The following is a 16,648-nucleotide window of genomic DNA, read 5'->3' as shown; positions in this document are numbered from 1 at the left end:
ATGTCTCCATTTGTAAAAAAAAAAAAGAACAAAAAAAAAACAGTTATAACACAGGGTAGCAGCAGTGAGTTGAAGAGATAGAAATAAAACAAAAACAACCTAAGGTCATAGTCAATAACCAAAATGATGTTCAAATCTTCTTAAATAACTAGTTAGCTAAAATTAATGGATACAAGGCTAAAAGTAGAAAAGTAGTTTATATGATTGGCATGCTTAAGAAAAAAAAGGATACACTTTTGAAATAGCTTAAATAGTGCTTAAACAATTGAGAGAGTTTTCTAAAGTTGAATTCATGTTAGCTTAAAGTTTGGTGAACAGCTGAATACCTACTTTCCCATAAGAATGTTTACCATGGTACTCTACCATAGTGGTACTATAGTACATGTACCATGGTAATACTATGGTACATGTACCAGGGTAATACTATAGTACATGTACCGTGGTAATACTATAGAACATGTACCATGGTAATACTATAGAACATGCACCGTGGTAATACTATAGTACATGTACCGTGGTAATACTATGGTACATGTACCATGGTAATACTATAGAACATGTACCATGGTAATACTATGGTACATGTACCAGGGTAATACTATAGAACATGTACCATGGTAATACTATAGAACATGTACCATGGTAATACTATGGTACATGTACCAGGGTAATACTATAGAACATGTACCAGGGTAATACTATAGAACATGTACCATGGTAATACTATAGAACATGTACCATGGTAATACTATAGAACATGTACCATGGTAATACTATGGTACATGTACCATGGTAATACTATAGAACATGTACCATGGTAATACTATGGTACATGTACCATGGTAATACTATAGAACATGTACCATGGTAATACTATAGAACATGTACCATGGTAATACTATGGAACATGTACCATGGTAATACTATAGTACATGTACCAGGGTAATACTATGGTACATGTACCAGGGTAATACTATAGAACATGTACCATGGTAATACTATGGTACATGTACCAGGGTAATACTATAGAACATGTACCAGGGTAATACTATAGTACATGTACCGTGGTAATACTATGGTACATGTACCATGGTAATACTATGGTACATGTACCAGGGTAATACTATAGAACATGTACCGTGGTAATACTATGGTACATGTACCAGGGTAATACTATAGAACATGTACCAGGGTAATACTATAGAACATGTACCAGGGTAATACTATAGAACATGTACCATGGTAATACTATGGTACATGTACCAGGGTAATACTATAGTACATGTACCGTGGTAATACTATAGAACATGTACCATGGTAATACTATAGAACATGTACCATGGTAATACTATAGTACATGTACCATGGTAATACTATGGAACATGTACCATGGTAATACTATAGAACATGTACCATGGTAATACTATAGAACATGTACCAGGGTAATACTATAGAACATGTGCTACATAAATACCATAGTATGTACTTTACATATGACCATGCTACATACCATAGTTATGCCCATATTACTATGGTATACTATGGTACATACCATGGTAATATGTAAGGTACCATGGTACGTACGTACTATGGTATGTACCATAGAGGTGACTCACATCTGTAAGACACTGGACACCTAAATGTAGCAACAGCACTTCTAAGGAGTGTCTGGCATTGCTAGGTTTGAGATCTTTGAAGTGAGATTTGTATTGATTCATATGTAAATGCTGCATTTAAAACTAGTTGCACTGCCCCCAAGTGGTAGAATTAATACCTAAAGTAGGTTTAGGGGAAAATAAAAAAAGGGGAAAAAAGGCAACCTGAGGTACACAAATTTGCAAGAACTGAATTTACCAAAAAGAAAATGTCATACAGTAAACCTTTGTGAGCCTTCTGGGGTTCTGAGGCATTCGTCTGCCATAATCATAAGCCACAAAAATAGGAAATTCTCAAACAGTTTCCCTGACAAAGAGTGGGACATCCATCCTCATAAAAATCCTCGGGCAGAATGCCTCAAAAGCTTATAAGTGCCATTTCTTCAGTTTGAGTGGCAATAAATTAAAAAAAGTATTCTTGTTAGGTTCCACCTCTCGGCCTAACTGTGGTATGAAGTTTTCCACTTGTACTCGCTTTGATGCTAAATGAATTAATCCACTGTTTTTGCCGTGAATATGAAATGGTTTCCAGGGTGTTAGAAGAAAAAAAAGCATCTATTTCAAACATCAACATGGAATTTATTTTCATTTGTTTCAGATGAACTTTCACATTTTGTACAAAATCATTAGAAAATGCCTGACACTCCAAAATCCCATGGCTAATCCTTGCGTAGCAGCTTCAGACACCACAGGATTAATGGGGAACCATGCAGCATCCTGGACCAGTTGATGACGCTCAGCCTGAGCTCCAGGTCAATCAAATGATAATCCACAGTTCACTCCATGGCCACACATACACACACATCATTGCAGAGAGTGCACAAGCCATGGTCATAACCTGATAATATGGTACAGCGATATCTTTCCACATCTGATAATGTACAGAGTAAATCATCACCACCCAAACGTCTTTGATGTACGGACAAAGTACCATGGCAACACCACCATGCATGTTTTCATGACACATCATTGGTTATGATTGGTTATGTAGTTTTTAAAAGATCATTAATATCAGTGTTTGAAATCATCCAATGACTGCAGGCCTGAGGAGGAGGGGGTTCTACTGAGCCTGATTTTGGAAGAGGTCGGGGGGGGGGGGGGGGGGGGCACGTGGAGGCTAATTATGCAGTGTTTGCTAATGTACATGCCCAGCGCGCAAACACACAAATGAGGTCTCAGCCAGAGCGCACAAACACACACACTTCAATCCGCAAACACTTCTGCCTCATGCCAAAGGCTTCATATTACTCGATTGAGGGGTCAAGTTGAGCCGGAGGACTCACGCCACAGATTGTGTGAATGTGTGTGAGAAAGAAAAGGGGTCAAAAAAAAAAAAGATACTAAACACACCCTCGGTTAAAATTCGACAACTTGAAAACAGATTTTTATTGAGCCAATGAAAAGAGATCCCCCTCTCAAACAGAAGAAACCCTGACACTGGGGCAGCGAGGCACTTACACATCACTTTCATTTAACACAGTGCTTGCGTCAGTGTGTGTGTGTGTCTTAAGTGGAGACACAGCTACATTAATGTTTTGATCAAATGTCCAACACACACTCACGGATACTTGAATTCACATTGGAGCATGTTTTTAGCGGTTGGCACATGTACATGCAAAGCTTCAGCTCGGCCTACGAGGCTAAACCGAGGGAAAAGTAAGCGCAGGAAGGAGAGGGGGGAAAAAGATCGAAATGTATGTGAACGGACAAACGCACAGACGGACTCACAGACAGGCTCATGAACACTTTGAGCATTTAAAAACACTCCCAGTCTTTGATCCTGCCCCTGCCCCCCTTGTGTCACATAGCAGCACCAGAGGAGCCCTCTGATTGGTGGGTACACCCGTCCGTGAAGTCAGTCAGTTTCCAGGATGAGCGGTGGTTGCTCGTTCTCCTCGTCTAGACGCAAGTCGTTGAGGTCATCTTCTAGCCCGGCCCCTCCGACGGCACCTTGCTCATCGCAGTAACCTAGGTAACAAGAGGTCAAAGATCATAGACTGAAAACAAACAACTTGCTACTGAAATCCATCCTCAATGTATCACATTATTTATCATTAAGAGGTTAATTCGATATATAAATCAGCTAATAAACTGAACACGACTAACTTAACTGAAGAAACATTTGTACCAAAAATACACATCACCTCTTTAGGACTTTAGAAGAAAATAACAGAAAATTATGTGTCTGAGGCATACCTTTAGTTACTGCAGCACTGTAGGTTTGGGCCACAAGTGGGCGGTCATGTGTCCCCTGCTCAAGGATCTCATTGTGTGGCTCAGTACTTCCATCTAACCTGAAGTTAAAGACAGCAGAGAATTCAGCTACTGAAACTCTGTTCAGGGTTCTGATTGCATAAAAAAACATCACACTGAAGTCTTCAGAGACATGCACACATTTGGGGATTTCCTCTGTGGAGCTGTTGGTTACCTGTGTTGCTTCATGAGCGTGCATTCCCCTCCCTCCTGTGGATCCAGGTTGTAAAGATACAGATAACCATCAGATGCTGCCACCAACAACCGGGGAATCTTCTGAATCCTAAAAATAGAAAGAAAAAAAAGAAAAATGTCATCGTAGAGCTGATTTTGTGATGAAGCTCTCATAAATCTTTGAACACTGACTTATGTTTTGTGTGCATGTTGTAACATGAAATCGCTCTTTAGTTTCATGTTGTGCTGAGAATGATTTCGTTTTTTTCAACTGTAACATACAATTACAATTCTCACTGAACTACTTAACTCTATTTATAGATCCTACAGAAAGACGCAGAAAGTGCACTCGGCTGGGGGTCAGCATGGGAAGTGTTCTTGTTTCTATTTGTAGTACGTTTGTAGTCTATGCTCTATTAACTAATCATGATTCATGTATCAGCAAGCTTTGGTGTATAATGGAAAAACAGTCCGTATGGACACCAAAAGCAGGTGTAATATAATACGTGCTAATGGCATATTGGCTTCCATCAGTGGTATTTTGATGAGGATTTATTTATCTCTTTTAATAGATATCTGCATAAAAGCGCAGCTAACAATCAAACATAGATCAAACATTTCAATTTCAACTTCATTCTGTGTCAGTTTGTTAGAAGCCCAGGAGGTCGTGTCCCGACAGCAGAAGTCAGGCTCTCGAGTACACGGAGCTCCCCCAACCTTCAGCGAGGTGATCTGGCTCTACCACCACCCGACGTCCCTGACGCCCAGCCGCCACCATCGGACTGTGTCGTCCCCTCAACCACCTCCGTCCTCATTCATGCACGGCCTGATCCGACTTCAACCTCAGCGGCAAGGAACAAGGAAGACAACAAGAACGCGAGAATACAAAGGAGAAATCCTTCCTGAATATTATCCCATCTCACCCCATCCCATTTTCCTTGACAATGAGTACGGTCTTTTACGTGCTCTTTTGTAAAGTGTCTCAAAATAACACTGAATTGGCGCTACACAAAATAATGATTTGGTTGATTGATTGAACTTGAGCAACAAAACAAATCTGTTGACGCTGTGATAGCAATCAGTGTACGTATAGATTCCCTGACAACCTGACACGTGTCACAAATGATCGATCTGACTTCCATTTAACAAAGAAGCTGAAGTTGTTTTTCTTTTTCAGCAAATCTTAGACCCGTTATTTGGAAGTAAATCACATGAAAATCTGTTTTTTTTTTCCCAGGTTCAAACAGCTGGAGTAAGTCAGAGTGAAGCCCTTCGTGTAACTAACAGAGGAGCAGGCGCTACTTTTGGCAATGTAACAGACCAGACGTAAAACCTGCACAAAAAAAAAAAAAAAGGAAGTCTTGGCTTGAAATCATTTAACACTAACTGCTGGCTTCACTGGAATTACAGAGAAATTGGCATCCGTTCCCAGAGGAGCACATCAGAGTTGACGATTGCCAAGGGATCCACGATTGCTGCACAACTTACACAGAAATGAAACATGAACCTCGTCTGCAATTTGTAACACTAGTAGGCGGAATGGTGGGGGCAAAGTCATTCCGCCCCTGATCTGCCAACAGCGGTATTACAAGGTGGAGATGGTGGCTATGTGTAATGTCAGAGCCAGCAGGGGGGGGGGACAGCGCTGCAAGTGTGTGTGTGTGTGTGTGTGTGCATGTCTGAAGCTGCCACTGTGTGTTTACACGCTGTGCCTCTTGGGCTTCCACAAAACTCTCACGCAATGTGAAACCACAAACTGGGACACCAATGTAATGTGTCGGTACAAAGGTGTACTGAGAGCAGAACCTTGTTATGGAGCTGTTGTGGAATCTCAAAGTGGAAAGGGTTTGTGTTGTCTACTCTGTGTTAAAAAGATGACCTGCAGAATTTTCTCTCAAGCCTAACTGAGGACCGATACAACAGTTATTCAAATGCATCTCGGTGCATACATATGATATGTGTGAGAGTGTGTGTGTGTGTGTGTGTGTGTGTGTGTGTGTGTGTGCGTGCACTCACACAGCTAAGGCGCAGATGTTCTTATGTCCACAGAAGGGCAGACGGACGGTAGCGAAGGCTCGCCCCTGTGTGAACATCTCCGTAACCTGGGAGGGCAGGTAGGTGGTGGAGGCCATCAAAACCTTGCCCAGGTACCCTCCCCATGTGGTGGGCTCCTCAGCTGGCCTGCACACAAACACAGAACGTTAAGAGGCCTGCGTTTCACCGAGCTTCTTTAAATCCGACATGCGAGTCCAGAGGATAGAAAGTTACGTACACATATTTCTCTTTCTGCGTCTCTAACTTGAAGATGTGGACTGTCTCTGTGTTGCTGGAGGCCGACAGGTACAGGCCCTCCATGCTGAATGCCAATGAGCAGATGCTCACACACCTGAGGTCAAAAACACACATATTTAGTATATACAGATAGAGAATTTTGCTAGTCTACCTCGGGCCGGGTGATATAACGATCTAGATTAAAATCACAATGAAACACCTGTTTGCCTTAAAGAAATCAAAAGATAGTACTGTACATGAACCGGGAAAGAATCTACCTCTTGACTCCTCTTCTAAACTCAAAGAGCTTTTGTCCTTCTGGAATCGAGAAGACACGAATGACCGTGCCCTGAGAGGACGAGAGAGACACACACACACACACACACACAGAGGAGGACAACACTTACTCAGGCGGTATCAAATCAACAAAAGCCCACGCAGAGAAAGCTGCAGAGACGAAAAGGGGGGGCTGATGGACTGTGAAGAAACTGTGCTTACCTTCTCTGAGGCCGTGGCCAGTTTGGTTCCACTAGCATCAAAAGCCAATGCTGCTAATGGGCTGTCGTGGGCTGGAATCATGTTCGCCGCTCGCTGGGAAACAAATACAGACACGAGTTAAGAGCTTCGGAGAGCTTCAACCGAAGACAGGAAACAATGACTGTCAGGGTAGAGACAGAACAATTTAGTTATAAAACAATTGAATAAGCCACATAAACAGCGACTCTGCGGTGCAACCAGTATGAGTTGAGACAGCACAAAATAAGAGAGGAGAGTTAGGACGAGGAGAAGAGCTGGTGTGAAAGGTGGAATATAAAAGGCTGGCTTTAATTACCAGGTTAACTGTGTCAAACACTTGAACCTCTCCTATTGTTGTGCTGCCGGGGTAGGCCAGATAACAGTTGTCGTTGCTGATGGAAAGGGCGCACAACCCTGGGAAAAACACGGATCAAAAACACCAACAAAGGGAGACAAAGAAAAGAGTGAAGTTTAATGAGATTGCTCCATTAATAGGAGGATAATAGGAAGTGGAAGAATGCCTGGTAAATAGTACAACTGTAATAATCTATCGTACCAGCGCTGACAGAGTGAGTGAGTGGGTGTGTTGTCTGTGGATGTGTTCAATCTACAAATATCAGCGCAGTTACTCCGATCCCGGAGACAGTTTCTAGCCTCGAGGAAAAATCCATCTCTGCTTTCAGTGTGAGCACATCGTGTACCGTGCAATTAAAGAAGCGCAAGCCATTTAAAAAAAAAAAAAAAAATGTTTTTAACTGTTGCTCTTCCTGAACCTTAGTATGTGTTGTTCTAAACATGCAGTAGAACACGATGAGATCAGACTCACCTGAAGGGTTGGGAGGAGTTTCCCTGATGGTATGCAGCACTTTCATGTCTCGGATGTTGTGAATGTAAAGCGACTCCTCCAGACACACGATCAGCCTCTGACAAAACATCAAACACATCACTGTTAAGGGCAAACACTGACGGCATTAAGATTAAGATTTACTTTTATTGATCCCCGGAAGGGGAAATTTCAGTTTTTACACTCTGTAGTCATGCAACACACTCATAGGCTGAAGTATATACACACATGCACACAAACAGGATCCTGTGGACATGCACTAAGGGAGGAATGTCAGAGTGACGAAGCTGCCCACGGTGGGCGCTCCCGGGCTGGTGGTGGGGAGGGGGTTTGGTGCCTTGCTCAGGGGCACCTCGGCAGTGCTCAGGAGGTGATCTGGCACCTCTCCAGCTACCAGGCCAACTTCAATGCTTGGTCCGCACCGGGACTTGAGCCAGCGACCCTCCGGTTCCCAACCCAAGTCCCTGCAGACTGAGCTACTGCCGCCCCAAGTGGCGCCCCACAGTTTGCATTTGTGGAGAACAACCCAAATTGGCATGGATTTTTAAATGAAACATCTTTCTTTCACTTTGTATCCACATCACTGAACACAAAGTGATGCAGGAGTATCAGCTTTACAAACCCAGTCTGAAAATGACTCTGCAGTGTTCTTTGATTACAAGGTATACAAGCTGTAAGTCCAGAGGACTTCAACTCTCTTAAACCTTCTGGCCAGAGGATTAAACAGATTAAAGCACTTTCACTTTATAAAACTGTGTTTCTCTGACCCTCTTCTTTGTCTTCTCTCTTTCAGAAAAAACAAAAAGATATAACGTACATTCTTTTTTATAAAATTCTTCAATATCCATATTGTTCTATTCATTTGATTTAAAGGCAGGGTGGTTTGATAATTTCCTCCAGATACACTTTTTAAGATTTTGGCACAAATTGTCTTTAATAATTAATGTGCTCTGAATGCTACCTTCAAAATCATGCTAGTTTCCACAAATTACCAACCCTGCCTTTAAGTTTTAATTACAGGTAAGTGTCTCTCAGACACTCTTTGGAGGAGTTTCCTAGTCTGCGTGGCTGACTAAATCCTTCACTAATTATTACAGAATAAAAGGAGGGTGACCTAACTTGACATAATAAGAAAGTTGTTGAGAGGAAACATTTTAATGACAGCTTGCTCTTCTGCTGAACTCTGATAAAAGTGGTTCTTTCAAATAAAACACGAGACTTATGTGGGCTGATATTGAATGTCGATGGCCATATCTAATTTAACTGAGAAAATTGCGAGTCGGGCACAGCTCTAACTGATGTATATGCATACCATGACAAGATAACAGGATATATAAGACGCCTGGTGTTTGATTTTTTGATGTTTGTCAGGAGAAAAGGTGTGACCAGACTGACAAACATGTCTGCGTCGTTCAGCTACCTGTCTGTTGAGTTTGACAGCCAGTATGGTGTTGGAATAGGAGTAGTTGCAGATCTCGGTTCCCTTCTTGAAGTGACAGACTTTGAGCTTCCTGGGGGCCTTGAGGCTGACGATGGCAACCAGGCTGCTGGAGAACAGACGCTCCACGATACACACATCCTCTGTGTCTGCTGCAGGAACACACAAACAGAAGTCATCACCCACAGCGTTTACTCAGAGGGATGCTTCATCTTTCATACGTTTCATCAACTCGCTCTGGGGTGAAACACACACAAGATTTAAATAGACGATGCTGGTTCGTCAGTAGGTTTAACTAAAGAGCAAAAGAGTGGTGCCGCATTTTGCGTGAGATTTACTGTTTCTTAAAGCTGGGAAACTTTAACGTCTGTATTTGTAATTACATATGCGTAGTCTGAAGCCCTGCTTGTGAATAATAGATAAGTACGTACAGTCATTTTCTTTCCCTGACTTAAACCATGTCAGTGTCCTACTAGTACCTGCTTTGCATTGGCTATTCAAAATCAACAGGCTTATCAAAAGGTAGGAGTCAGCGAGCTCAGCATACTTGGCTCAGATATTAACATGACTGAATACGATAATAAAGAAGAGACTTATTGTTGTAGCATTAGCAACTGGGAAAAAGTGCTGATAAACGTAAAACATATTTAAAGCTACAGCAGTGCTCTGACGGTGAAGTGAGTGTGAATCCTGTCTACACTAGAAATATGACTGAGGCTAAATATAACAGAGAATTGATGCTGTTAATGAAGAGCAAGTTACTTTAAAGTCTATTATGTACACCAGGGGTGGGCCACATGCAGCCCCCCCATCAACCCTCAACGTGGCCCTCAGGTCAATTTTGACATATCAATTAATTGGAAGCATGAAGAAAAACATGACAAAATCTGCCATGAAATCATGAAAACCAGAAATATGTCCATAATAATATTTGATCACTGGTATACGTTGAGTTCAATTTGAGACATAATTGACTGTAATCGTTTTTTTCGTATGCTACAATTTGGCCCCTCTGGCAGTGAGAATTAAATGAATGTGGCCCCTCGCTGTGAACGAAGTTGCCCACCCCTGACGTACACAAAAGTTTTTTTTTTTGTTTTTTTTTACTTGGCCGATACTTACTACATTCATATATCTGCTCCAGTTTGTCCACAGAGGACAGTGAGAAAAACTTGTATCCTGACTTGGTGCCAACAGCTAAAGACCTGTGTAAATAAAAAAAATTAAAAAAAGAGACACAAGAACAGCATAACACAATGATTACATCAGCAAGATATTACACACACACACACACACACACACACACACACACAGAGTGAAAACTGTCACACTCATGTGCTCTTATTACAGCTCACAGGGGCGTTTTAAACTGGACACTAGGGGATCTGAATGTGCTGTTTTAGGCTATTTTGCAATAGGAGAAGAAGGCCTCTGTGGGCTGAACTCTTTGTGGGTCAATTCAGAGGATAACACTCCTTGAAATATAAAGAGAAAATTCACTGACAACAAGAAACACAATGGCCCAGTTTCAGACTTTTACATCATAATAAACTCCTCCAGCTGTACTCCTATAAATACAAAGCACCTAACGCAGGCGCAAAAACCGCACAAACTTCACTCGTGTCTTATCTTCTGCCAGTTTAATTATCATAACAAAGTGTTGCTTTAGCCTCCATAGAAGCTTACATGACACTAAATCTATAACTGTATTGTTGCTGAAGTTAGCCACGGATCGCACAGCATCATGTTAGCTACACCTAGCTGTGCTAATAACGGCTGAAATATCACTAAAGCCAGCGGGACTTTCAGTTTGGCTAACCAGCTAACATTTTATGGCCGTTATAGTAGCCATATCCTAAAGTCAGAATCCACATGCGGGTTATTTCACATCGAGCCCTGTCACCCAGACAGAGTCTCAGCTAAGCCAGCTAACGTCGGGGTAGCCTGACAGCACAGGCCACCCGATCCCCGGACACTCTCCCCTGCTCAGCCTTACGTGTTGTCCTGGTTAAAGTTGGCGAAGAGGAGCTGGCTTCCGCCGGCATCCCCGCTTAGACTGGCCAGGTTCATGGGCTCGACACCATCGACGTTTAAAACAATCCGACGGAAGTAGCAGCAGTCGGGCTGGGGATTGCTGTTATAGTGTGGGGGCGCAGACGTGCTGAGTTTCACGGAGCCATCTCTCTCTCTTTTTTCCTGGCCTGTAGTGATTGTTGTTGTTTTTCATAGGGGCTGGCTCGCTGCTGCTGCTTCCCCCTTACCGCGCATGCTCCAAAGACGCAGCGTGTGGTGCGTTTAAAGACCCAGGGCAGTGTGGTACAAGTGCCAAGTTTCACTCTGGAAAAACTTAATCTACCCTTTACGACTGTTAGTTGTGTTGGTTGTTTGATATTTTGGCTTGCAAAAGAGTAAAACCACGGGCAATAAACGCTCTCCTTCTACATACACTTGACTAAACCATACAAAAAATAGTCATGATTTGATGTAACAGTGCCCTCCACCGTCAATATAGGCAAACAGCATACGAGATGAACGTGTTGCAAATTCCGTCAAACCTTTAAATGCTCAATCAAAAATTAAATATGTTTCACTGTTTCAACCATATAGTAAAAACAATGTTTTTTAAAGCTATTTTCCAGTTATTTAGAACAGCATCATGTTGCTCAAATAGGCGCATGTTCACAATGACTCGACAAAACGGAACTGAAAGTTTTACTTTCTATTTTAAAGCCTCATTTTAGGATAACTGTGGATTTAGGATAACAGCCATTTCCTTATTTTATGGTCCAAAAGTTTTATATTGCTACACTCTTTGTTTTGAAGAAAACCTGTTATCTGTCTCTTTTATGACTGATTTCAATATATATAGATATTTTGTATTTGGGGCATTCTACCGAATTAGTTCAAAGTGCAGTCCCATTACAAAAAGAAGGTTTAACAAAAACAATTAAGTATTCAGACATGGATATTTACTGAGATTATATTATGATCTATTTAAACCCAGGGCATTAAATGAAATAGTGATAAGCTAAATAAATAAAAAAATATAATTTATAGGGTACTTTCTATTGAGAAGTAGCTGTCCCCAATCCTGACCCCTAAATTTCAATTAATGTAAATACCACTTAAAACATTTTTTTTAGATTTGTTTCAACAGTGTAATTTAAAATATATTTATGATTAAGTTTAAACAGAGGTTGAAAGACTTAGATTTATTGTGGGTTTAATTTTTAAATTAAAAAAACTATGCTCAACTATGTCACTACCGAAACACAAGAGTTTTAGTGGCTTGGCTGAGCCTAGATTTAAGCCACACCCCTGCATTTTTGACCAGGAAGTGACATTGCATCCCTGTCCCCCATGGTCTGAATGATAAGCAGCTAAATCCCATACTTTTTAAATAAATGTGTTCCCAAAGTCTGAAAATCAGTGTGTAACTTTAAAAATTGTCACTACCGAACACACATTCTCTTCAATTATGTAAACTTTTTGGGGTTTTATGCAAATTATTATTATGCTTCTTCAAAGATGTGTTTGCTTGCCATGTGCTTGCTAGCATTCTTTAATTATGCTCAAAATTAGGTAGAATTGTCACTACCGAATCATATGGTCAAGTTCGGTAGTGACATTATCATTTTGGTAGTGACAAAATGGAATGGTAAAGTAGTTAAATCTCATCATATTGAAATAAATGTGTTCCAAAATCTTAGAATCAGTGAGTTTCTTTAAGTATCATCATTTCAATCATCTATTTACAGCAAATAAGCAATTGATAAGTAATATTTGTACTATATGGTCATGGATGAACATTTTTCTTTTGCATATCTGTGACACTAGGGGTGCTACAGTGAGGAACATTTTGCAGGCGAATGCATTTAGAAAAACGCTTTGCAAAATCCACAACATGAATGCAAAGGAGCCGCAACACGAATGCAACATCATTACTGTGAACCCATAGTGACTATTTTCAATCGTAATGAAATGAGTATTAAAACATAATACAAAAGTGAATCTGGTTGTAGAAGGGACAGTTGATGCGTGAGATGAGAAGGAAACGGTTATGTGTAATTAACATGTGAGTCATAGTTTCTGTCTACCTGTATTATGGTTTCATTCCTGTTTGGGTGTGAGTCTGAACATGTCAGATTGTGATGGATACATATCATCCACTCAACATCTTCAGCTTAGCAGCACGGTTAGATGACTGACTGAAAACTGACTGTGTAGAGGATGTAACTTAATAAAATAGAGAATACAGATTCAGAACAGAAATGATATCGGCTTAATGGCATTTCCAGTAAAAAGGAAATCTAAAATATTAGAATAAGAGCTAAACTACACTGAGAATAAAAGGTCCACCACGATGAGTCTTATCAATCCTTCTGTTGTCTTTATGATCTGATAAATCAAGGAACACCTAATAACTAGACATTACACAACACTATTTTTGTTATATAATTATACCGTCTCTTTATAATACACACCAAGGATCACTGAACAGGCCTGCAGAGGTCTGAGGGGTCAGGGTGCCCTTAGATTGAAGTGTCTGGTTAAGGTGACAGTCAATATTTGTTCTATGATAGACACTGAAAAAAAAAAAAGATTGACAACAGGTAGATCAAAAATAACTGCAGGAAAAAAAATCAAAAGCAACTTCAGAAAACATATCGACCTAAAAGTAGACACACAGACAAGAATACAATAAATACTTGCGAAAGCCAAAAATGACTAAAAGAACTAAAAATGTTGGCGAAAAGATGCAAAGAAATTACAAAGAGACAAAAAAAAGGACTACAAAGGTGCACACATAAGAACATTTGTTGTTACATTTTAAGAACAAGAGATGAAAAAAAGGACAAATGCGGAGAAAATACAACAAAGACATGAAATCTAACCACACCGAAAACACACACAAAACAACAAAGTGAGAAAAAAAGTTTAATAAAATCTACAAGAGCGACACACATAAGGATGGCAGAGCTGAAAAATGACTACAATGACTCACAAAGGGCAACAAAGACACAAGATAAAGACACAACACGACCAAGAGGAGATTTTGACTGATAAAAAAGGAACACAAATAACTACAGAGAGACACAAAATGCATGAATCACTATATATGACACACACAGAGAGACATAAAAGACTGCAAAGAGACCGAAATAACGACAAAGATACACAAACCTCTAAGAATAGACTTTAACAACCTCAAAGATATGCAAATTCCTTCATAATAGAGACACACAACGACTAGAACAAACAAAGCACTAACTATTTACACAACCGACTTATTAACATTTACACAGTGTCCGCCTTCAATAATCCAACTCTAAATCCTTTTTGTTAAACTGAAAACGTCTATGCTCTTTGTTTGTCCCTGTGCCTTTGTGTTTCTGTGTCCTTTCCTCTAGTTCACTGTTTTTGGATTACCGAGCGACTGAGTCTCTTCCAGAGCTCTGTCAGCACAGGCAGAGGTCCAACACACTGTGTGCTGCTGGCCTTTAGGTTTACACAAGACAGAGAGCCTCCAAATAAACATGACAGGCAGACAGAGGCCAGGTTTGGGGAAGGGAGAGCTGCATGCATCCCTTGCTTTGGTAGAGGGAAAGTTCATGTTTATGTTGATGATGATGATGATGATGATGATGATGGTGAAACGGTACGGTGGTTAGCAATGGACAATTTACAGAAGTTACTAACTATCTGGACAGGAACATTAGAGGATTTAAAAACAAATCTTATTTGAAGCCTATTTAAAGATTTTTTATTTGAGGACAACCAAAAAAAAAAACAATGGTGCAACGAGGTGCAGTTAGTGGAGACTGTAGACCAGCAAAGCTCAAGACAGCATTTAGACAGTCCTCCTTCTCAGTTAAAGGCCAGCAGATTTGGAATACCCTCCTGTCAGAAATTTCAAAAAACATGAACTGACTCCAAAGCGGCTTCAACAAAGGCAAATCTGTAAACACTAAATTACATGTGTTGTATAGCACAGCATATTTTACTCCTCTTTTCTTTTTGTTTGGTCATAGCTGTTCTTTCAGTTATTGTTCTTAATCTTCATTCTTAGTTATTATCATTAACCTGCCTGTGTCTGCGTTACTGTTTGCTTTTATGCATCTATGTCGCTGCTCGTTCCTGTTTGATGCAATCGTCATTTCTTATGTCTGTTTTACAGTGTTGTTGTATCATGTGTGTTATTTCTCGAAAGCCTAACCAGGGACAAGGACCGCAAATGAGCCACGGGTAGAAGTCCAGTAAATGCATTGCATCGGTCGCACTTTAATTAGATGTAACAATTAGAGGCGGGGGGGGGGGGGGGGGAAATCGATACAGCATAGTCTGAAGGGGTTACACAATTATTTTCAACAAGTTGCATTGTTAAAAATTCATGCTCAAGTTCAATAAGACTAAAAATAGTTTACAGTTCCTTTTACAGGGTTTTACTTTGATCACAGTGTTGCTCAGTCTGTGGGCTCGACTCACGTTGTGTAGAAATAAAAAGGCTGAGGTGAGATGAATAGACTGAGAATGTTTCCTTATTTGACAAAGCAGTTATTGATTTCGTTTAGTTTTTCTGGCCATAATATCCCGTTCAAAAAGTGAAATCGCCACATATTGTGTCGTGATTTTCGACATATCGCAAAATGTTTAAAAACGCAATAATATTTGATTGTGACTCAAGTATCGTGATAATATCGTATCTCGGGGCCTCTTGTGACTCCCACCCCTAGTAACAAAGCCTAAATGCATTGTCCCTGACAAATAAACTGAAAGTAAATCAATTAAAGATATAACATACAATGTTTTTAAAATCATACTTATCGACATTTACTTTACATTCATACTGTAACACGTACTGTTAAGGATGGCAGATGGCCACTGTTATTCACCTGCACACATTACACTCTGGCCACTGGCGTTAATATTTCGGACTCTTATCTCCTAACACAGCCTGGGTGAATGTGTAACACACATGTTACAAGCATGCACACTTGATTGGATGTGTGTGTGTGTGTTTGCATGATGTATCTGTTCTGTCTCAGACAGCTGCTGCACAGAGCCACACAGGGCCACTGCTGCTGATGTTTTTGTTGGAGTATATTTAATTTTCCATTCAGTCTGAGCGGTGTGTGTGTGTGTGTGTGTGTGTGTGTGTGTGTGTGTGTGTGTGTGTGCCTGTGTGTGTGTGTGCGTAAATGAATAACATGGAAATGTGACTTGATAGAAATACTTTGGCGCTTGGACTCTATGTGGTGGTTGATGTGTTTGGAGAATGGCAATTCCAAGAGCTGGTTTAATCTTTAACAATATGTTACATTTTACAAACGTAACATTTTTAAACTCTTAAACTGAAATCAAACTGAACAGTCAAAATCTACTGTGGGAGACATTTAGAATGAAAGTAACTTAAAAGTGTATTTAAGGACCCTGTAGACTTGAGTCATTTTACAGCTAGCACTGATAAAAAATGCAGAAAAATAATCTTTCAACAGT

General features: G+C 40.4%; 1 protein-coding gene across 1 annotated transcript; it reads right to left on the bottom strand.

The window, feature by feature from the left end:
- Positions 1–2,213: 2,213 nt before the first annotated feature.
- wipi2 (WD repeat domain, phosphoinositide interacting 2) lies at positions 2,214–11,275 on the bottom strand. The gene is made up of 12 exons (XM_061026936.1): positions 11,148–11,275; positions 10,274–10,356; positions 9,134–9,303; positions 7,696–7,792; positions 7,186–7,283; positions 6,852–6,944; positions 6,632–6,702; positions 6,355–6,468; positions 6,099–6,263; positions 4,084–4,191; positions 3,852–3,949; positions 2,214–3,623 (listed from the first exon to the last, which is right to left on the bottom strand). Exons 1-12 carry the CDS (start codon positions 11,219–11,221, stop codon positions 3,511–3,513), a joined length of 1,284 nt encoding a protein of 427 aa, XP_060882919.1. The 5' UTR covers positions 11,222–11,275; the 3' UTR covers positions 2,214–3,510.
- Between the last annotated feature and the right edge of the window lie 5,373 nt (positions 11,276–16,648).

Source organism: Labrus mixtus, chromosome 20 (genome assembly GCF_963584025.1).
Source record: "Labrus mixtus chromosome 20, fLabMix1.1, whole genome shotgun sequence".
Lineage (NCBI taxonomy): Eukaryota > Metazoa > Chordata > Actinopteri > Labriformes > Labridae > Labrus > Labrus mixtus.
The sequence above is the reverse complement of the archived record's forward strand: the minus strand, read 5'-3'. Positions and strand labels throughout refer to the sequence as shown.